The 17,077-nt window shown below is 45.9% G+C and overlaps 1 protein-coding gene across 5 annotated transcripts in view; it reads left to right on the top strand.

The window, feature by feature from the left end:
• MCC (MCC regulator of WNT signaling pathway) overlaps positions 1-17,077 on the top strand; it is a 486,531-nt gene that overhangs the window by 436,689 nt on the left and 32,765 nt on the right. For all 5 annotated transcript variants that reach the window (XM_030928032.1, XM_010375821.2, XM_030928033.1 and 2 more), the window contains 3 exons: positions 1,412-1,552; positions 4,117-4,220; positions 8,125-8,308. In XM_030928032.1, the coding sequence (XP_030783892.1) occupies positions 1,412-1,552; positions 4,117-4,220; positions 8,125-8,308 (429 nt within the window). The remainder of the gene's footprint in view (positions 1-1,411; positions 1,553-4,116; positions 4,221-8,124; positions 8,309-17,077) is intronic.

The following is a 17,077-nucleotide window of genomic DNA, read 5'->3' as shown; positions in this document are numbered from 1 at the left end:
AGGAGATCGAGACCATCCTGGCTAACACGGTGAAACCCCGTCTCTACTAAAAAAAAATAAAAAACTAGCCGGGCGTGGTGGTGGGCGCCTGTAGTCCCAGCTACCTGGGAGGCTGAGGCAGGAGAACGGCATAAACCCAGGAGGTGGAGCTTGCAGTGAGCTGAGATCCGGCCACTGCACTCCAGCCTGGGCGACAGAGCGAGACTCCGTCTCAAAAAAATAAGAAAAGTAAATGAGAGGGGTAAATGGGGACTCTTTTCAAGAAGTCTTAATGTGAACAGGGCAGAAAAGCATTCTTATAGCACCTTACCTTCAAATGACCTCGGAGTGGCCAGAGCCTGGCAGTGATCTTAGTTCTTCTACACTCACCAGGTGTCTCCTGTGTTGGCAAGTGTCTCCATATTCTGCTCTAAGGCATGAGTCTAAGATTTTTCCTTGAAGCTAATGGCTTCCAAACCCCTTAACATTTCAAGTCACTTGCAGTTTGTGTGTGTGAAGCTCTTTCTCTTTAAGACTTAGTGATCAGAGTACTACAAATAGATGTGTCCCATGGAAAATGAATTGTGGCATCAAGAGCATCTGTGCCCTGAGATGGAAAATGGAGAAGCTGAAGGATTATATTATTCATTTGTTTGCTGACTTTGCCACAAACTCATTTGCCCTGAATCTACAGTTCTGAATCTTGTAAAACTTCAAGTTCCCAATGCTTATCCTACCACTAGTTAGAGCTGCTAGACTATGTAACCCGAAAGGAACTTTGGGTACCATCCACAGTTCCTGGTCCATTTCCCACTTAAAGGCCGCTGGGGCAGTTCCTATTCACTTATTGATTCATCCTTTGGTTCTCTCTGTAGTTTGTGATTATGAGGATGGGATCTGGTTCAAATCCCAGGGCAAGATACTTAATGTTCTGGGCCTCCATCTCCTCATCTGAAATGGGAATAACAATACTTAATTGAAAGGGCTGCTGGGAGAATCACTAAAGCAAAGGCTTAACAGATAGCCATGACTGCTGTGATGCTGCTTTTCATCCCTGCATGTGGAGGGTGACTTATCTAAGCCCACCAGGCGTTCCACATGATAGGGACCTGGAGGTTGCACAGCTGTCTTCTTTCCTTGGAATATCTCCAGAGCCTAGCATTGTGCCCTGCTCATGCTAGACCTAGAGTGAGCGTGGCAATGGCTAGGGGTCTTATTTTTAACCAGGGGGCTTATTTTTTATTTGTAATTCACACAGAGTTTAGTGATACTTTTATGTAGAGTTGCTTCTTTGACAAAATACTGTGTCAGCTGCTAATCTGACAAGCCCACATCCTAGCATGCTTTTCTGGCCTGAACATAAATGAGACAACTGAAATATTGGCAAATTAATTGTAACCATAGTGTGAAACTGATTTTTGTTCCTTTGTAGCCGGATTGAGCACCTCAAATCCCAAAATGATCTCCTGACCATAACCCTGGAGGAATGTAAAAGCAATGCCGAGAGGATGAGCATGCTGGTGGGAAAATACGAATCCAATGCCACGGCGCTGAGGCTGGCCTTGCAGTACAGGTAGGAAAACAGCACAAGGCACACACTGGGATGTTTGGAGCTACTTCAGGGTAGAAATGCACCCAGAGTAACCTGCAGAATAAAAGCAGGAAATAGGCTTCTAGAAGGCATATCTGGCGGTTTGGACCAGCAGATAGCTAAGAGTAATGAATATGATGTTAGTAAACAGGTATATTTCTCCTAGCATATTCATCTTAAATATTATTTCATTTGGGTACTATCACTCAAAATATCGATTTTTTGGTGTGTTACATGTTCATTTGTTCTTGCAGATTTTTATTCATATTCATATGTAATTTACATTGCTATAAATCTAGTGCATTCTATTTCTTTGCCGTAGTTGTAAAATGTTGCTTTTAATTAGCCTCTATTTATTCCTGTAACCCCTCCATCAAGTTTTTATGTTGTTAATTTACTCACTTTTCTAAAGGACATTTAGACTTTTAATATTAAAAATAATTCTATGATGAATAATTTAATGCAGATAAGATCTTCATTCTTTTGAATATTTTCCTCTGGATAAAATCCGGCAGCAGGAACTGTAGGTCAAAGGATATGAATATTTTCCTGGCTCTTCAGACATGCTGCTGATTTTTTGTCATGAGAACAAGCCAGTTTAAATAACTACAATTCACTCATTGGTGAGCAAGTTGTAATTTGAATGGACCGCTTTTTTTTTTCTGCCTCATCACTTTGAAATTTATCTGTTTTTAAATTACTGCTTGTTTAAAGCTGCAAAACTATCCCTTATTATTATCATCATAGGTTTCTTTTATTAGCATTACCACTTAAGTGTATTTGCCAAGGCCTCAGAGTAGTTGACTGTATCGTACACTTAGCATCCTCTAAAAGTTTGGTATTGTTTTAAGAAACATTCTTGTTTATTCAGGAAATAATCAAAGCAAAATAAATGAGACCAAAGCTACAAAGCAGTCATTCTGGTTTACAGACAGCAAAGCAAGCAGATAACCCATCTGTGATAACCCTTGAAGCTGGCTGCTGTCCGCCCACAATCTGCCTTTGAGCAGAAAGGTCTTTCTCCACATTAGTACAACCTCATGGATAAGGAAGTGTCCTCACATGTCTGGAATATGAACTGCCTTTGAAACCGGGAACTGGAAGCACCTAGGTCTAGCATTTCAGCTGTTTGTCTTAACTGTTAGTAAAGGACAGTGAAAATACAGGCAATCAAAACAAATTGTTGACTAAATGAGGCAACACATCCCCTGTTCAGCTTGAAGAAGCTAGATGGTTACTTTCTTAAAGAGGAAATGTTCCTACTGTAGGCATGTTATCTGGGCCCCTGAGGATGCTGTGCACATGTTCCACCTCTTGTGTGGACGTGGGCCACGTGCGTCTCAGGGTACAGGGAAGGAACTGTTCTTTGATATTTTACCTTGTTTGCCCAATGAATGATGGGCACAAAGAAGAGTGACTATGTTTCCTCTTCCTAGAAATCCAAACTCAAACTCTTGTCAGAGATTTTGTGAAGGCCTAAGAATGTTTCGTGAGACATTATAAGCACTTCTAGTTTTATGAGAATCCGATAGAACTTTTCTGTGATGATGGAACTGTTCTCTACATGCACTGCCCAATATGGTAACCACTAGCCATGTATGGCTACTGAACATATGAACTATGGCTACTGCAATGGAGGAATGGACTTTTTCATTTTATTTAACTCAAAATGTTTTCAATTTAAGTAGCTATTTGTGGCTAGTAGATACTATATTGGATAGTGCAGGTCTAGGTCAAAACCATCTCCTTGTGGGATGTTATATTAGTTACCTATTGTTGTATGACTAATCACTTACTGCATCACAATTTCAAGGATCAGGAACCTGGGGTGGCTTAGTAGGTGGTTCTGGCTTAGGGTCTCTTGTGAGATTCTGGTCAAGCTGTCAGCCAGGACTGTACCATCTGAGACCTCAGCGGGAGCTTGGAGGATCTGCTCTAAGAAGGCTCTCTCACATGGCTGTTGGCTGGAGGCCTTAGTCATTACTCCCCAAGTGGACCTCTCCATAGGGCTGCCTGAGAGTCTTCAAGACATGACAGCTGGCCTGCTCCAGGGAGGATGGTCCGAGAGAGAGTGAAGTGAGAGAGAATGACCAAGATGGAAGTCAGCGTTTTTAGTAAGCTATTTTGGAAGTGACCTACTGTTGCTTTGGTCACACAGACCAACCCTGGTACAATGCGAATGGGGGACAGCACAAGGGTGTGGACACCAGGGTGTGGGCTCAGCGGGACTGCCTGGAGCGGCCTACCACAAGGGAATCACGTGGTCCTTTCAGCTGGTCACTGAAGGGATGACACACTTTCCTCTCCCACCTTTATTGTTTCTGTTGTATTTTTCCAGAACCAAGTTAAAAGTTTAAAAATAAAAAGGCCAAATGAAAGAGCAAGCCACTGGCCTTGACCTGGCAATATTCATGGGGGGTTTCCTTGCCTGTGTGGAGAGTGAGACCGAGACAGCACCTGAGCTGCCTCCTGCGCAGGAACCTGCGCCACATTGAAGGTGTCGGCTGTTCCCTGCCAGGGCTGAGGCCGCGTGTGCTTTGTTTCAGCGAGCAGTGCATTGAAGCCTATGAACTCCTCCTGGCGCTGGCGGAGAGTGAGCAGAGCCTCATCCTGGGGCAGTTCCGAGCGGCAGGCGTGGGGTCCTCCCCTGGTAAGTGTCTCCGGAGTCCCTCTTCCTCCTCTTGTCTCCCTGCCTCCTTTGCTCCTGCCCCTGTCTCGGTGGCTGGCATTGAATCATCTCCTGACAACACAAAATTTGGTTGTCAAGTGTGTTTTTCGTTTTTCCTCATGACTGAGTGGGTAAATTGTTTATGTTGAATGCAGCGAGAACTGGAGTGGAAACAGAATAGCAGACAAGTTAAAACAAACAAGCCTTCTTAGGAGCTGCATTCTCCTGGGCTGACAGTGGGGCCAGATGGAGCTGGGGCCGCATCAGCGATGAAAGGGGCCGGCATGTCCACAGCTGCCTCTCTGATGCCTGTTGTCAAGGCGCATGCTGTTGCCACATGGCCTTCACCTCCTCTCGTTTCATTGGCTGAGCTTCTCCAAATTTATCTCTTTGAGTAGTAGTTTTTTTTTTGTTTGTTGGTTTTGAGGTGGAATTTTGCTCTTGTTGTCCAGGCTGGAGTGCAGTGGTGCAATCTTGGCTCACTGCAACCTTCACCTCCTGGGTTCAAGCATCCTCCTGCCTCAGCCTCCCAAGTAGCCGGGATTACAGACATATGCCACCATGCCCAGCTAATTTTGTATTTTTAGTAGAGACAGAGTTTCACCATGATGGTCAACCTGGTCTCGAACTCCTGACCTCAGGTGATCCACCTGCCTCAGCCTCCCAGAGTACTGGAATTACAGGCGTAAGCCACTGCACCCAGCTTTTGAGTAGTTTTGAAACATGGGTTTCCCCTGCCAGGTCTCCAGGTGTCTTACAAATAAAGAAGAAGTAGTTTCACCCCCTGCTCGTGTCAGCATCACAGAATGTTCACCCACCTCGCTTTCCTGTAACCGTCCTTCCCCCAGCCCCGGGGATCCTGTGCCCTGTTGGCCTGACCTGTACCTTGAGATCTGCACTACCCACTCACTTCTATCCCTCAATTTTGAGTAAGGTGGAAGGAGTATCTAACTGGGACAGACACAAGCGTGTCATTCTAGGAAGCAGCAGCATTTGCTAAAATGTGGCCAGTGATTGTGGCTCTGAGCCTGCAGTTATGTGAGGACTGTAGCAGAAACAGTGCTAAGAGGAAAGAGAGACCCAAGAAGAAAGCTGGCCATCTCTCCATGCAGAGCTAAGCCCCAGACACCCCCTTAGCCTTCAGAGAGGCAATAGCAAGTAAACTGAAAGCCAAGGTGGCCAGGTCACTACAGAGCCAAAGATGGGTGGTGTGGGCAGGCCAGGCATTCCCATGTGTGTGGCCAGGCCTCTGTCATGGACCAGTTTCCTGCTGTGAGCTTCCATTAGGACTTGTCCATCCAGGATACACCCTGCAAGGAGGTCACCATCCAGGCACCTTCTGAATGCACCCTCTTGTCCTTCTTCCCTACTCCACCCCCCTTGCCTGGGGGCTCACTTTTGCAATGCACACTCACGTGTGTTTCCTCCTTCAGTTTCGATTTGCACAGGAATCTGAAGCAAAACTGAAGGAAGGAAAGTATCCTGGGTATTAATTTCCTGCTTCATATCCAAGTGATCCAACAAAGGAGCACGCCTTCATTTGTATGGAGAGCCATGCTCTGCTCCTCCCTCTGGTTTTTTTTTAATAGTATTACCAGCCCAGCCCAGAAGTAGAAACTCTGCCAGCATTTCCATTAGAAACCTCATTTTTCAGGGTCTTTTAACTGAACCATAAAACTTTACTCCTCATATGAAACAGATCCTAAACTGATCTTGGCCAGCTGTCAAGTTTTTTAAAAATTAATATACGTATTAAGAAAAATGATAAATTAAAGGAAAAAAGTCAATCTTTGTATTTCCAGTTGGTATCAGAGGAGTGTCTTAAACCTGTTTCGGCCTCACAAGGTACCTTTCATGAGGCATGTACCTACTCAGTGCAGTTATTTGGTGTAGGAGCTGAAAGAGCTTAACTAAATCTGCCTTTTAAATATTCAAAATCAATAATGAAATGCTTTGTATTTACCTAATACTGGGAAGCTCATGTATACATTTGTAAGATGAGCCAGTCAGTAATGTCACGCCTGCTTCCAAATAGCGGTCAGTGGTGAGATATATGTAAAATGTCTTATTCATGGAGAGAAGTGAGACATGAAGGTTGTCAGAGAAATGACAGGAGGGAGTTCCAGGGATTTTTGGCCTGTGGAATGGGTCCACCCCATTTCCTGCCCATTCTCTGTAGTGCTGAGGGCGGGCTTGATTTTTAGCAGTTCCCCGTTCAGCCTCGCCCTTGCATTCTGCTGACAGCAGCAGCTGGCCCATCATACGGCCCCATCATGCTGTAGAGCTGCCGCACAGCAAAGCAAGAACTCGTTTGTGACATGCACCCACAGGGTCTGTGATTGTGGGTCTTTTCTTTGTTTCTTGTTGATGTCACAGGCATTCATTTTGTTCATTCTTTAATTCACAGATGCTTTAGGCCAGTGGTTTTCAAACTGTGCCCTGGGAAGCTAGAGGAGTTTCTCTGGGCCTCGGCAGTGGGGTTGGAGGGTGGGACTCTGAGCGTCTCCCACTTCTGCCCACTTCATCGAATTCCATGTTTATCTTGTTTGTATGTTAGGATAGCATTTTGTATGCTTTGGCGTAAGATTTCATTTTAAAATATTTGGAAGAGCATGCTGTACAGGTAGCAAACTAGTGATTTGTTCAGCCAGCACAGTTTCTGTTTTGTTTTGTGTTTTTAAGACTTTGTTTCTTAGAGCAGTTTTAGGTTCACAGCAAAACTGAGAGGAAGGTACAGAGATTTCCCATATGCCTCCAACCCTCAACATGCACAGCCTCCCCCATTTTCAACATCCCCCATCAAGGTAGTATATTAGTTACAAGTGATGAACCTACAGTCACACATCATCATCACCCACAGCCCATAGTGTACATCAGGGCTCACTCTTGGTCCTGTACATTCTTGGGTTTGGGCCAATGTATAATAACTTGAGTCCGCCACTATAGTATCATACAGAGTAGTTTCACTGCCCCAAACGTTCTCTGGCTCCACCTATTCATTCCTCCCCCACCCCCATCCCCTGGCAGCCATTGTTGTTGCTGTTGTTCTTGTTGTCATTTTGGAGACAGGGTCTTGCTCTGTTACCAAGGCTGTATTTGAACTCCTAGGTTCAAGCAGTCCTCCCACCTCAGCTCAGGCACCCATGATCTTTTCACTATCTCTATAGCTTTGTCTTTTCCAGCACAGTTTTAAAACACAATAGCAATGTGAACATTTTGGGCAGGGACTTCACTGCCTGGTCTGTGCAAGTGCCCACCACACCCTGATGTTCTGCACTAGCCCAGTTACCTGGCTCCTGGAGGCATTTGAGTTCACCACGATTACCAAGCCAAGAGAGGGGTCAAGGGTGGCATCGGTACATATAATACAGAGCCAATCTAAAGCTCTCGTCTGAACCGTTAATTTTTGTCTCTCTTGCCCCCACACAGGGCTCTAATCAAAGCTGTAGACATGTAGAAAGATGGCACAGTTTTGCCCCAGTGTCTCCCTCCCTCATTCACAGGGAAGTGCCAGTGCACAGAGGAATGGCCAAATGGTAGACTTGTGGCTGAATGGGAGGAGAAGCCAGGATCCTGCATCATTAGAAAAATCAGAGCATGTTAGAGCTGGAAACAAATGTGGTGATCCCATTGGCCAACTCCTACATTTGTCCCTGAGGCCAGTGGAGCCCAGAGAAAGAGCAGAGAAATAACCTTCCCATGTGCAGCTTCTAAGTGACAGTGCCAGGCCCAGAACACAGATCTTCTCTTTGGCTGGGCACTGCTGATGCCCCTCCACAGCGCCACCTCTGCCCTAAGTAACTGAGAGTTAATTATGCACAGTCACTCACAGGCGTGCCTTGTCCAGGCCTATGTTGATTAATCCATTGGCTTCTCTGCCACATAGGAGACCAGTCGGGGGATGAAAACATCACTCAAATGCTCAAGCGAGCTCATGACTGCCGGAAGACAGCTGAGAACGCTGCCAAGGCCCTGCTTATGAAGCTGGATGGCAGCTGTGGAGGAGCCTTTGCCATGGCCGGCTGCAGCGTGCAGCCCTGGGAGAGCCTCTCCTCCAACAGCCACACCAGGTAATGCTCAGCCTTCTGTCCCGGGGTGGGCGTGTGTCCACCTGGCATCTGTTCACTGGACTTGGTGTGCAGTGACCCAGCTCTTGAGGACTGTGTGGCTTGGGAAAAGGCAGACATAGATTCTGGCTTGCAGCCTGCTCCATTCAAAAAGGCGTCAGAAGGTCAGAACAGAAGGGTTAGAAAATGGCCCTCTCACTTTGCCAATGTGGAAACTGCAGTCGAGAGAGGAGAGATTTGCTGTGGAAAGTGGTAGAGATGGAATGCAAACCTACCTTTCTGTCAGATCCATTTTCTCCTACATTGTTCTGTTCTTCATTTCTTTGTAAGTCTTGATTTCCAGGAAGCACTTAGGGTAGCCGAGACCCGTTTGCTGCAAATGGTCCCTGTGGTCCCAAGGCCCAGCCCAGCCCATCCTAGTTCCAGACATCTCTCTCCCATGCTCTTGTGCCTCCATCCTCTATAAGCTCTTCTCAGGCAAGAGCCTTTCCTCCCATCTCTTTTGCCTTATGGAATGATGCTGCATTCACAGCATGTGCTTACAGGCACTCAGTCATGAACCTAAGGTCAAGTTCACTGTCTGTGAATCTAGGAAATTAAAGTGGGTGCTTGAAAAAGATGAGGAAGAGAGCAGCGAAGACCTTGTTGAGCATAATTTGCTGAAGTCATTTGATTCTTTTGGATGGGAATGGAGAGTCAGAATGAAACCCTTTCTACTTACCTTCTCATTTCTTGCCATCAAAGCCCTAAAAACTTGAATGCCTTCCCTTTATTTACCAGTCCTCAGTCTAGAAGACACTTTGTTAGAGATTCTTACATAATTGCCAAATAGTGAAAGACTTGGAAGGGTAACTTACCCCATTTTCACAGGTAAGGAAACCTTGGCTAAGAGATATGTCAGTGACCTGCCCAGTGATAAGAGGGAAACCTGGACGTGAACCCGGGATTTCAGCACCGAGCATATTGCCCTTCCCACATTGGATCTCATGATATAACAAAACAGTGTCTACTTGCAGTCTAAGCGACCAGAACTGCTTAAAGATACATTGACTATTGAGAGCCAGAGGAGAAACACTGATGCTTTCTTGGTGCTGGAAAGCAACTGAATGTTCCCTCTCTCTTTCCCCGCTGTAGGACCAACCATCTCCCTCAGTGCGTCCATTTACCTGTACTGGCCCAGGTGTCCCAGGGGAGGGGACGTGCCCAGGAATACGCTCAGCCAGGTGCCGACAAACAACCGGGACTTGAGTCTTCTTTACTTTAGCAACAATTGTCTCATTCAGTGAAGCACAGATTACAATTTTTTTCATAAAACCAGATCCTACTGTGTAAACACAGAAAGCAGATGCTCTTCTTAATGACTCTTCCAGATGTGTGTAATCTATAATTTGTGTGTGTATTTAGTATAGAAATGTAGTTCTCATGTTGTCAGTGATGCTGTGTTGTTTCATTAGTGAACATAGGAATTTGCTTGACAGGAAATGTGTGCTGTTTCAGTAGCTTATGAGGTTTGTGCCACAGATCATTTGTTCAAACCTCCCTACCCCCAAAAAGAATTTTGGGGTTTTATTCTAAATCAGAGACAAATTTAGAACCAGTCAGGAGTGAGAACAGTTTTATCACCATCTATTTAGCTTTTGAATATTTGTTAGAAGTACTTGAACTTACAGGTTAGCCTTGATTTTGAGACTATTTTCTTAGAGAAATTTAATTTGGGATCCTATGTTTCTGCAGATTGAGATAAATTCAAAACACAGAGTCATTGTTTCCAAGGTTAACCTCACCAAAGAATGGTTCTTAAATTAATTTCGGTCTCATGTGGGTCTTCCCATCAAAGTACAGAGGGCTTTAGCTCCAGTTTCACCCAGTTCTCCTTTAAAAATCACTTTTACCCTCCTGCCCAAATCAGAGCAGCTCTGAGTACAGAAGAACCACACATGGGGCATTCATTTGTCACTCCACATTCTTAGAACCTGATGCAATTAGACTGCTTTATGTTAAACGTGGGTTTAGAATAAAGTCCCAAACCACTAAACCCCTTTCATAATTATAATTATAGTAATTTTGTTTGTAAATCTTGCTATTCTGGCTCAAACATTCCCCCATGTCAAGTTTATGAAAATAAAGAAAAGGATCTTTCTGAGTTGGAGCTTTATGTGGCCCAGCAAATTCCCTTTCCCCCCACTGTAACCACCCAGCTTAAAGAGGTCTAATCAGAGTGTCCATCAGTTGCTCCTCAAGGGTTCAGGAAAGGAACGCTGAGTATTGCACCTCCAGCGGCATTTCTGGCAGCCCATAGGCAGCTCCTAACGACAGGAGGGTTAATGGTTTTAGAGAGGAGCAGCAGAGGGGTAGTTAACCAGCAAGGAGAATAAAAGTGATAGCCAACCCTCACTTGACTGTTGGCAGGAGCCCAGGATCGGTGCTATTTCATTTTGAAAAATATAGCCATGGCCTCATCAGAAAGTATAATAGTCTTATGGACAGAGTGACTAGGTTGATTGCCTGGGTGGCTTTATCAACATATCATGGCAAAGAGGCACAAGGACGTTGGGAAGTGGAAATAGAATCCTTGGACAAGCCCACCCTCTGCAGCAGGCCTCATGGATCAGCTCCTTCTGTGTAGCGTAGTCATCGCTCTCAGTCCACAAAGGAACTGTCGCCCAGACGGGATCGGCCACAGCAAGTCTGCACTCTCAGAGACTGAAATTGAGTCCCTTGTCTCAGCACCAGATGGGGATCAGGGAGAGCTGTGAGAATGGTGGTTGCAGCCTTGCCGTGAGCCTCTGGGTACTGGCAGGCAGCCAGGGTGCTGCCTGTGTGGCTACTCACTCTGGAATGTAATCCCCAAATTGGACTGGATGGCAGCAGAGCTCAAGAGGTGCCCAGCTCTCACTCTTTGAACTAGTCTAGATTAAGATAAAGTTTCATTGAGGCAGAAAAAATAGTTGGGGAGAGTGAAATAATGTCCATTGAAAGGGTGAATGTTTTGAAACAGCCATCTAGTTAGAACAGGCATCAGTAAGCTTCAGGAATGAGAGTCAGACTAGATCCGGCTGAAACAGTCATCTTTACTGAAGAGAGGTGCTTTTCCATCCATGTATCAGGAGAATCTATCCAAAGTCCTTGGGACAAATGCTTAATGGTGTTAGTGAGCTCCAGAGACTCAGCCCAGACACATTCTTGACATGACAGCATTATGATCAGTCCTCCTGCTCAAATGTCCTCATCACTTACCTTTTAGGTTCTATGAGAACAAGATATAGACATGAAATGCTTTTTGCTAGTGAGCTCTAACTTCTTGATTTCAAAAGAACTGTATGCTTGTTGTAAAACTAAGCAATTAAAATCCCAGCATTGCAAAATGCATGGGATAGTAAAGTTCTCCATTCTAGGACTCTCACTGGAAAGGACATTGGGAACAGTTTGGGGTATATTCCCACAGATTTAACTGCATTTTTTATTAGTTAGGATGCATGGTTGCAAAGAACAGAAATGTGCTCAAATAGCTTAAATGGAAAGGGGTCTTATTGGAAGGATATCAGAACTCACACCCACGAGCTGCATACCCGGGCAGAAGGCTGCCTAAGACAAAGCAGCAGCAGAACCAGGCTTCAGGTCTGGCCTGTGTGGCCCTTGCATGCAGCCTATGTTCTCTTTCCTGTTCTTGGGGGCAGCCTTCCCCAGGTGACAGCCAGCCACCTCACCACCTGCATTTGTACACAAAGCTGGCTGGTTTCCCTGATGTCAAGTTAGAAAATCCTGGGAAAGTGACATCTTGCCCAGCTGGGCTCTGATGGCTATCCTGATCCTCTGTGGCCATAGCAGCACAAGGCCAAGGCAGTTTCCACAGGAGCTTGGGGATGGAGAAGAAAAGGGATAAGTCTCAGCAGAAGAGCTTGGAAGGCAGGTACTTAGTGTACCAAAACACGACATCTTTAAAAACATGACTACATCTCTTTTTCTTTTCTTTTCCTTTTCTGAGATGGAGTCTCGCTCTGTCACCCAGGCTGGAGTGCAGTGGCGTGATCTTGGCTCACTGCAACCTTCGTCTCCCAGGTTCAAGTGATTCTACTGCCTCAGTCTCCCGAGTAGCTGGGATTACAAGCACCCACCACCACACCCTGCTAATTTTTGTATTTTTTTACACAACAGTGAAAGATTGTATTTATTATTTTATTAAAAATAAAAAAGACTGTATTTTTTAGCACAACAGTAAAAGATACAGGCAAGCTGCCAAGGCTTGAACTTCTGCTTAAAGAAATGGGGCCACTTAGCAATGACTTAAATGCCAAATGTCACCTGGACTGACCCCCCTTGTTCAGATAAATTTCAAATGCTCAACAAAACAGATGCCCACCCCCAGGGCACTTTCCTTCTAAAAATGAGCTGCTGGGCGGGGCACTTTGGGATGCCAAGGCAGACGGATCATGAGGTCAGGAGTTTGAGACCACCCTGGCCAATGTAGTGAAACCCTGTCTCTACTAAAAATACAAAAATTAGCCAGGCATGGTGGTGTGTGCCTGTAGTCCCAGCTACTCAGGAGGCTGAGGCAGAAGAATTGCTTGAACCCAGGAGGCGGAGGTTGTGGTGAGCTAAGATCATGCTATTGCATTCCAGCCTGGGCAACAGAGTGAGACTCCATCTCAAAAAAAAAAAAAAAAGACAAGCAGCTCCTTGATGGAAATCAGATCTCAGCTGGGGCCAAGTAAGATGTTGATGAAAACTTCAGGAAAATGCCATCACGGATTTTTAAGGCAAAATAAATGAAATGTCCTTCTAGCCTTCTGCCAAGGCAAGCTGAGGAGGCTATGAAAAATGAATTTCTCTTCTAATGAGCAGGCTGGGGAGCTGTCTTGAGGACAGAGATGGGGCATGGTAGAGAGGGATAGAAGAGAGGATGTTCGACATCAGTAGCTGGTTTGAACAACATCTCCCATAGTCAACAGCGTAGGTGGAGAGTGGGTCAGCCTGAACCGTCCCAGACCAGCCAGCCCCACATTCCCACCAGACTACAGGCCTGCTGCATATGCTGTGTGCTGGAAGAGCTGCTGGCAATGAACAGATGCAGAGGAAAGCCAGCGTGACGGGAGCTCCAGCAGAGCATCACGGAAAGGAGAAACCCACATATCCTAGAGTAGCTCCTCAAGAAGCCAGAGCAAGACACACACGTGTGGCTAGGGTTTTTGTCATTAGCCTTCCCCCACAGTCACTCTCAAAGAACACAGACAGTCTCCCATTCTGGAGAGGAATAATGCAGCCACAGAAAGCGATTGATTCCCCCTTGACAACTGAGATCATCCAGCATTCCAAGCCGGGAGAGTTAATGGATGACTTAACCCTTGCCCAGCAGCTAGCAGCAGGCCCTTGGGAGACCGCCAGCGCCTTTGTCTGTGAGGCCAGAGAAAAGGCCAGTGGCTTCCCCTCCCCTACCATTGTCATAATCATATTCCTCACTGAAACGTTAAGAGCTCAAAGCAGAATTGTAATTAACCTCGCCTGATCTGTTCCCCACTGCTGTCCTGGAAGCGGGAGAGGGAAGCCGGAGGGGCTGTGAGGTTTATCTTGAAATTAAACTTCATCCACTAAAAGCATTTTAAAGCTCTGTGTTTCCAACAGGGTAAGATCTGTGGACTGAGATCTTTTGTTATTTTTTTTTTCTTATTTCCTTCCTCTTTGAAAACTATACTCATAGCAAAGAGGGTAAAACAAAAGCCTTCCCTGCCTGCCACGGACCAGGCTCCGGGCCCTAAGGGTGGCAGCGCCTGGCAGTCTCTGCCTGCCTGTGTTCGTGTTCCCCGACAGGGCTAGGTGATTTCTCAAGTCCAATCAACCACTGGTGGCTTTTGTTCTCCCTGGGATGGAGAGATTCTGGATGACCTGCAGACGGCGGATAGCTTAGGGGATCTCTGAGTCTGGTGTTGGGGGTGTTAGGTGTTGTGGGACTGTTGGCAAAGTCATCAGGAAAGTGGCCACCTGTCCCTCCTCCTCCCACAGGACAGGTACTGTGTGGCAGCACCAGCTGCCTGCTTCAGGGCCTGCCATATCCTTTCCACAACTTAGTGAGGCAGGAACCCTTAGTATTCCTATTTGCTGCAGCCCAGAAACATTGGGTAATTTACTCTGGGCCATAAAGCAAGTAAGTGGCAGAGGAGGAACATTTATCCAGATCTGACTGACATCAGAGACCTGCTCATAGACCCTGACAGCCACCAGGGCAGCCAGGAGCATCGTCGCCTCTACCTAGAAAACCTGGGTACATCCAGTCACCTCACAGGCTACTGAGCAAATGCCCCCTTAGCCTGAGGGGGAGACCAGTGCTTCTCACACCTGAGCGTGCGTCAGAGCTGCCTAGAGGATATATTAAAACACAGATTGCTGGGCCTCACCTCCAGAGTCATTGACTCTGGAGGTCTTGACAGCGGGCCCCAGAATGTGCATTTCTAGCAAGTCCCCAGGTGCTGCTGGTGCGGCCAGCCCAGGACCCCTCTTGGAGAACTGCTGGGGTAGACCAGTCCTGCTAAATGGAAAATCTGCCAAAATATTATCACTTCAGTTCCTGCAGGGTAATTAGAGAATGCTGGCTTTTACTGCTCTTTGAATTTTGTGATTTTTATTTTAAATGAAAGTCAACAAAAGGTGTTTCGGGTATAAATTTATATTTCCCAAAAAGTAGTCTGAAGAAAATATATCACAATGTCTCGTGGGTGGTAAACACACAGGTGTTAGTTATTCTGTGTTTTTCTATAGGTTTGAAATTTTTCAAAATAATTTTTAATGAAAGGAAAGACAAGAGGTATAAGTAAACCCCACACCCTGTGTCCCAGCTTTACAAGGAAGGATTTCATTCCTGAAACCTCCCAAGTAACTGGAAGAGAAGCGCTGCTGTCTGCCAGCGCCACGCTGTCTAAACATGCCGAGGCTGTGAGCACGTCTCCACCCTCAGCCCTGTCTGTGGAATGCTTTGCAAACAGTGCCAGTACTTGAGTTTGCTCTAATTTTGTCACTCGTTCGCCTGTGGACCATTAGATGCCTGTCCCTCCACATCAGTGTTGACGATCTGTGAAGGTGAGCTCCCGAGCTCTGCTTGGGGGTTTTGTGCAAGGCGTGCCTGCCGCTGAGCCAGTTGCAGGCAGACAGGCCTTCACTGAGATGAGAGTCCTTTGGATGGGTCCTGCGATGCACAGCCCAGCTCCTCAGTGCCCTCTGCTGTGGGCACGGTTTGCTGTCTTTGCACTTCCCTTGAGCTGCCTCGTTTCACTGTGGAATAGTCCGTGAAATGTTGCAGCTGCAGGATGTTGCTGCTTCTCCCCCTCATCCTTTTTAAAATATAGCTTGAGAAAACGTAATGCTGATGATCAGTAGTCATTTTTATCCTTCTCCCTGCCTTTCCTGCTCCCACCTTGCTGCAAGCTGCTAGCATCTCTCCCTGGAATTGTTGCTGTAGCTCCCAAGGTGCACCCCTACCTCTGTCCTGGCCTACCTGCATCTCTCCTCACCCTAGAGGCCAGAGGGATCCTGTTATAACAATAAGGCAGATCACATCCCTCCCAGTTAAAACCCCCAATGGCCTCCATCCTAATCCTAGAGAAAAAGACACAGCCCTTATAAAACGCTATATGGCCTGGCACCTGGCCCCCCCCACACACTCCCTCTCTGACCACATCGCCTCCTTTCTCTCCCCTGCCTAACTCTGCTTCAGCCACCATCTCGTTCTGCTGGCTGCACTCCCCACCTAGAGCCTTTGCATTTACTGTGTCCTGCAAACATCCACATAGCTCCCTCTCTCGCCTCCCTTAGATCCACCCTAATGTCACTGGATCACGCAGGCCTTCCCTGCAACTCAATCACAAATAATAACCCATGCTCACTCTGCACTCCCCACACCTCTTCCCTGCTTCATTTTTCACCCTTTCATGGACTGTGTATTTCACTTCCTGGCCTCCTCTATTAGAATATGAGTTCCTTGAGGGCAGGGATTTTTCCAGGACCCCATAGTTGGCACTCCAATATTTCTTGAACAGATGAATGATAGCTTCTGTGTTTATTGAGTGCTTACTGTGCACTGGGCACTGTTCTAAACACTTCTAATTTTTTTTAACTTTGAAGTTCAGGGGTACATATGCAGGGTTGTTACACAAGTAAACTCATGTCATGGAGGTTTGTTGTATAGATTATTTTATCACCCAGGTATTAAGCCTAGTACACATTAGTTATTTTTTCCAGTCCTCTCCCTCCTCCTATTCTGTACCCTCAAGTAGGCCCATTGTTTGTTGTTGCCCTCTATGTGTTCATGTGTTCTCATCATTTAGCTCCCACTTATAAGTAAGAACATGTGTATTTGGTTTTCCGTTTCCACATTAGTTTACTAAGGATAATGGCCTCCAGCTTCATTCATGTTTCTGCAAATGACATGACCTCATTCTTTTTTTATGGCTACATAGTATTCATGGTATATATGTGCCACATTTTCTTTATCCAGCCTACCACTGATGGGCATTTAGGTTGATTCCATGTCTTTGCTATTACAAACACTTCTAAGTTTACCTCATTTATTCCTTACCCTGACTTTATGAAGCATATACTATGATTACCTTCATTTTAGAGATGAGAAGACAGGGAATATTCCAAGTATGTAAGACACTTGGGTCACACATAAAGATAGCACGTAAATCAGAACCAATGGGAGATAGATCTATATGGAGAGATCTATACCTAGATATAAAGAGAGAGATCAAGATTGATCTCTTGATATAGATATCTAGTAAATCA

This window comes from Rhinopithecus roxellana, chromosome 3 (assembly GCF_007565055.1).
Source record: "Rhinopithecus roxellana isolate Shanxi Qingling chromosome 3, ASM756505v1, whole genome shotgun sequence".
NCBI lineage: Eukaryota > Metazoa > Chordata > Mammalia > Primates > Cercopithecidae > Rhinopithecus > Rhinopithecus roxellana.
This window is presented reverse-complemented; position numbering and strand designations above follow the sequence as displayed.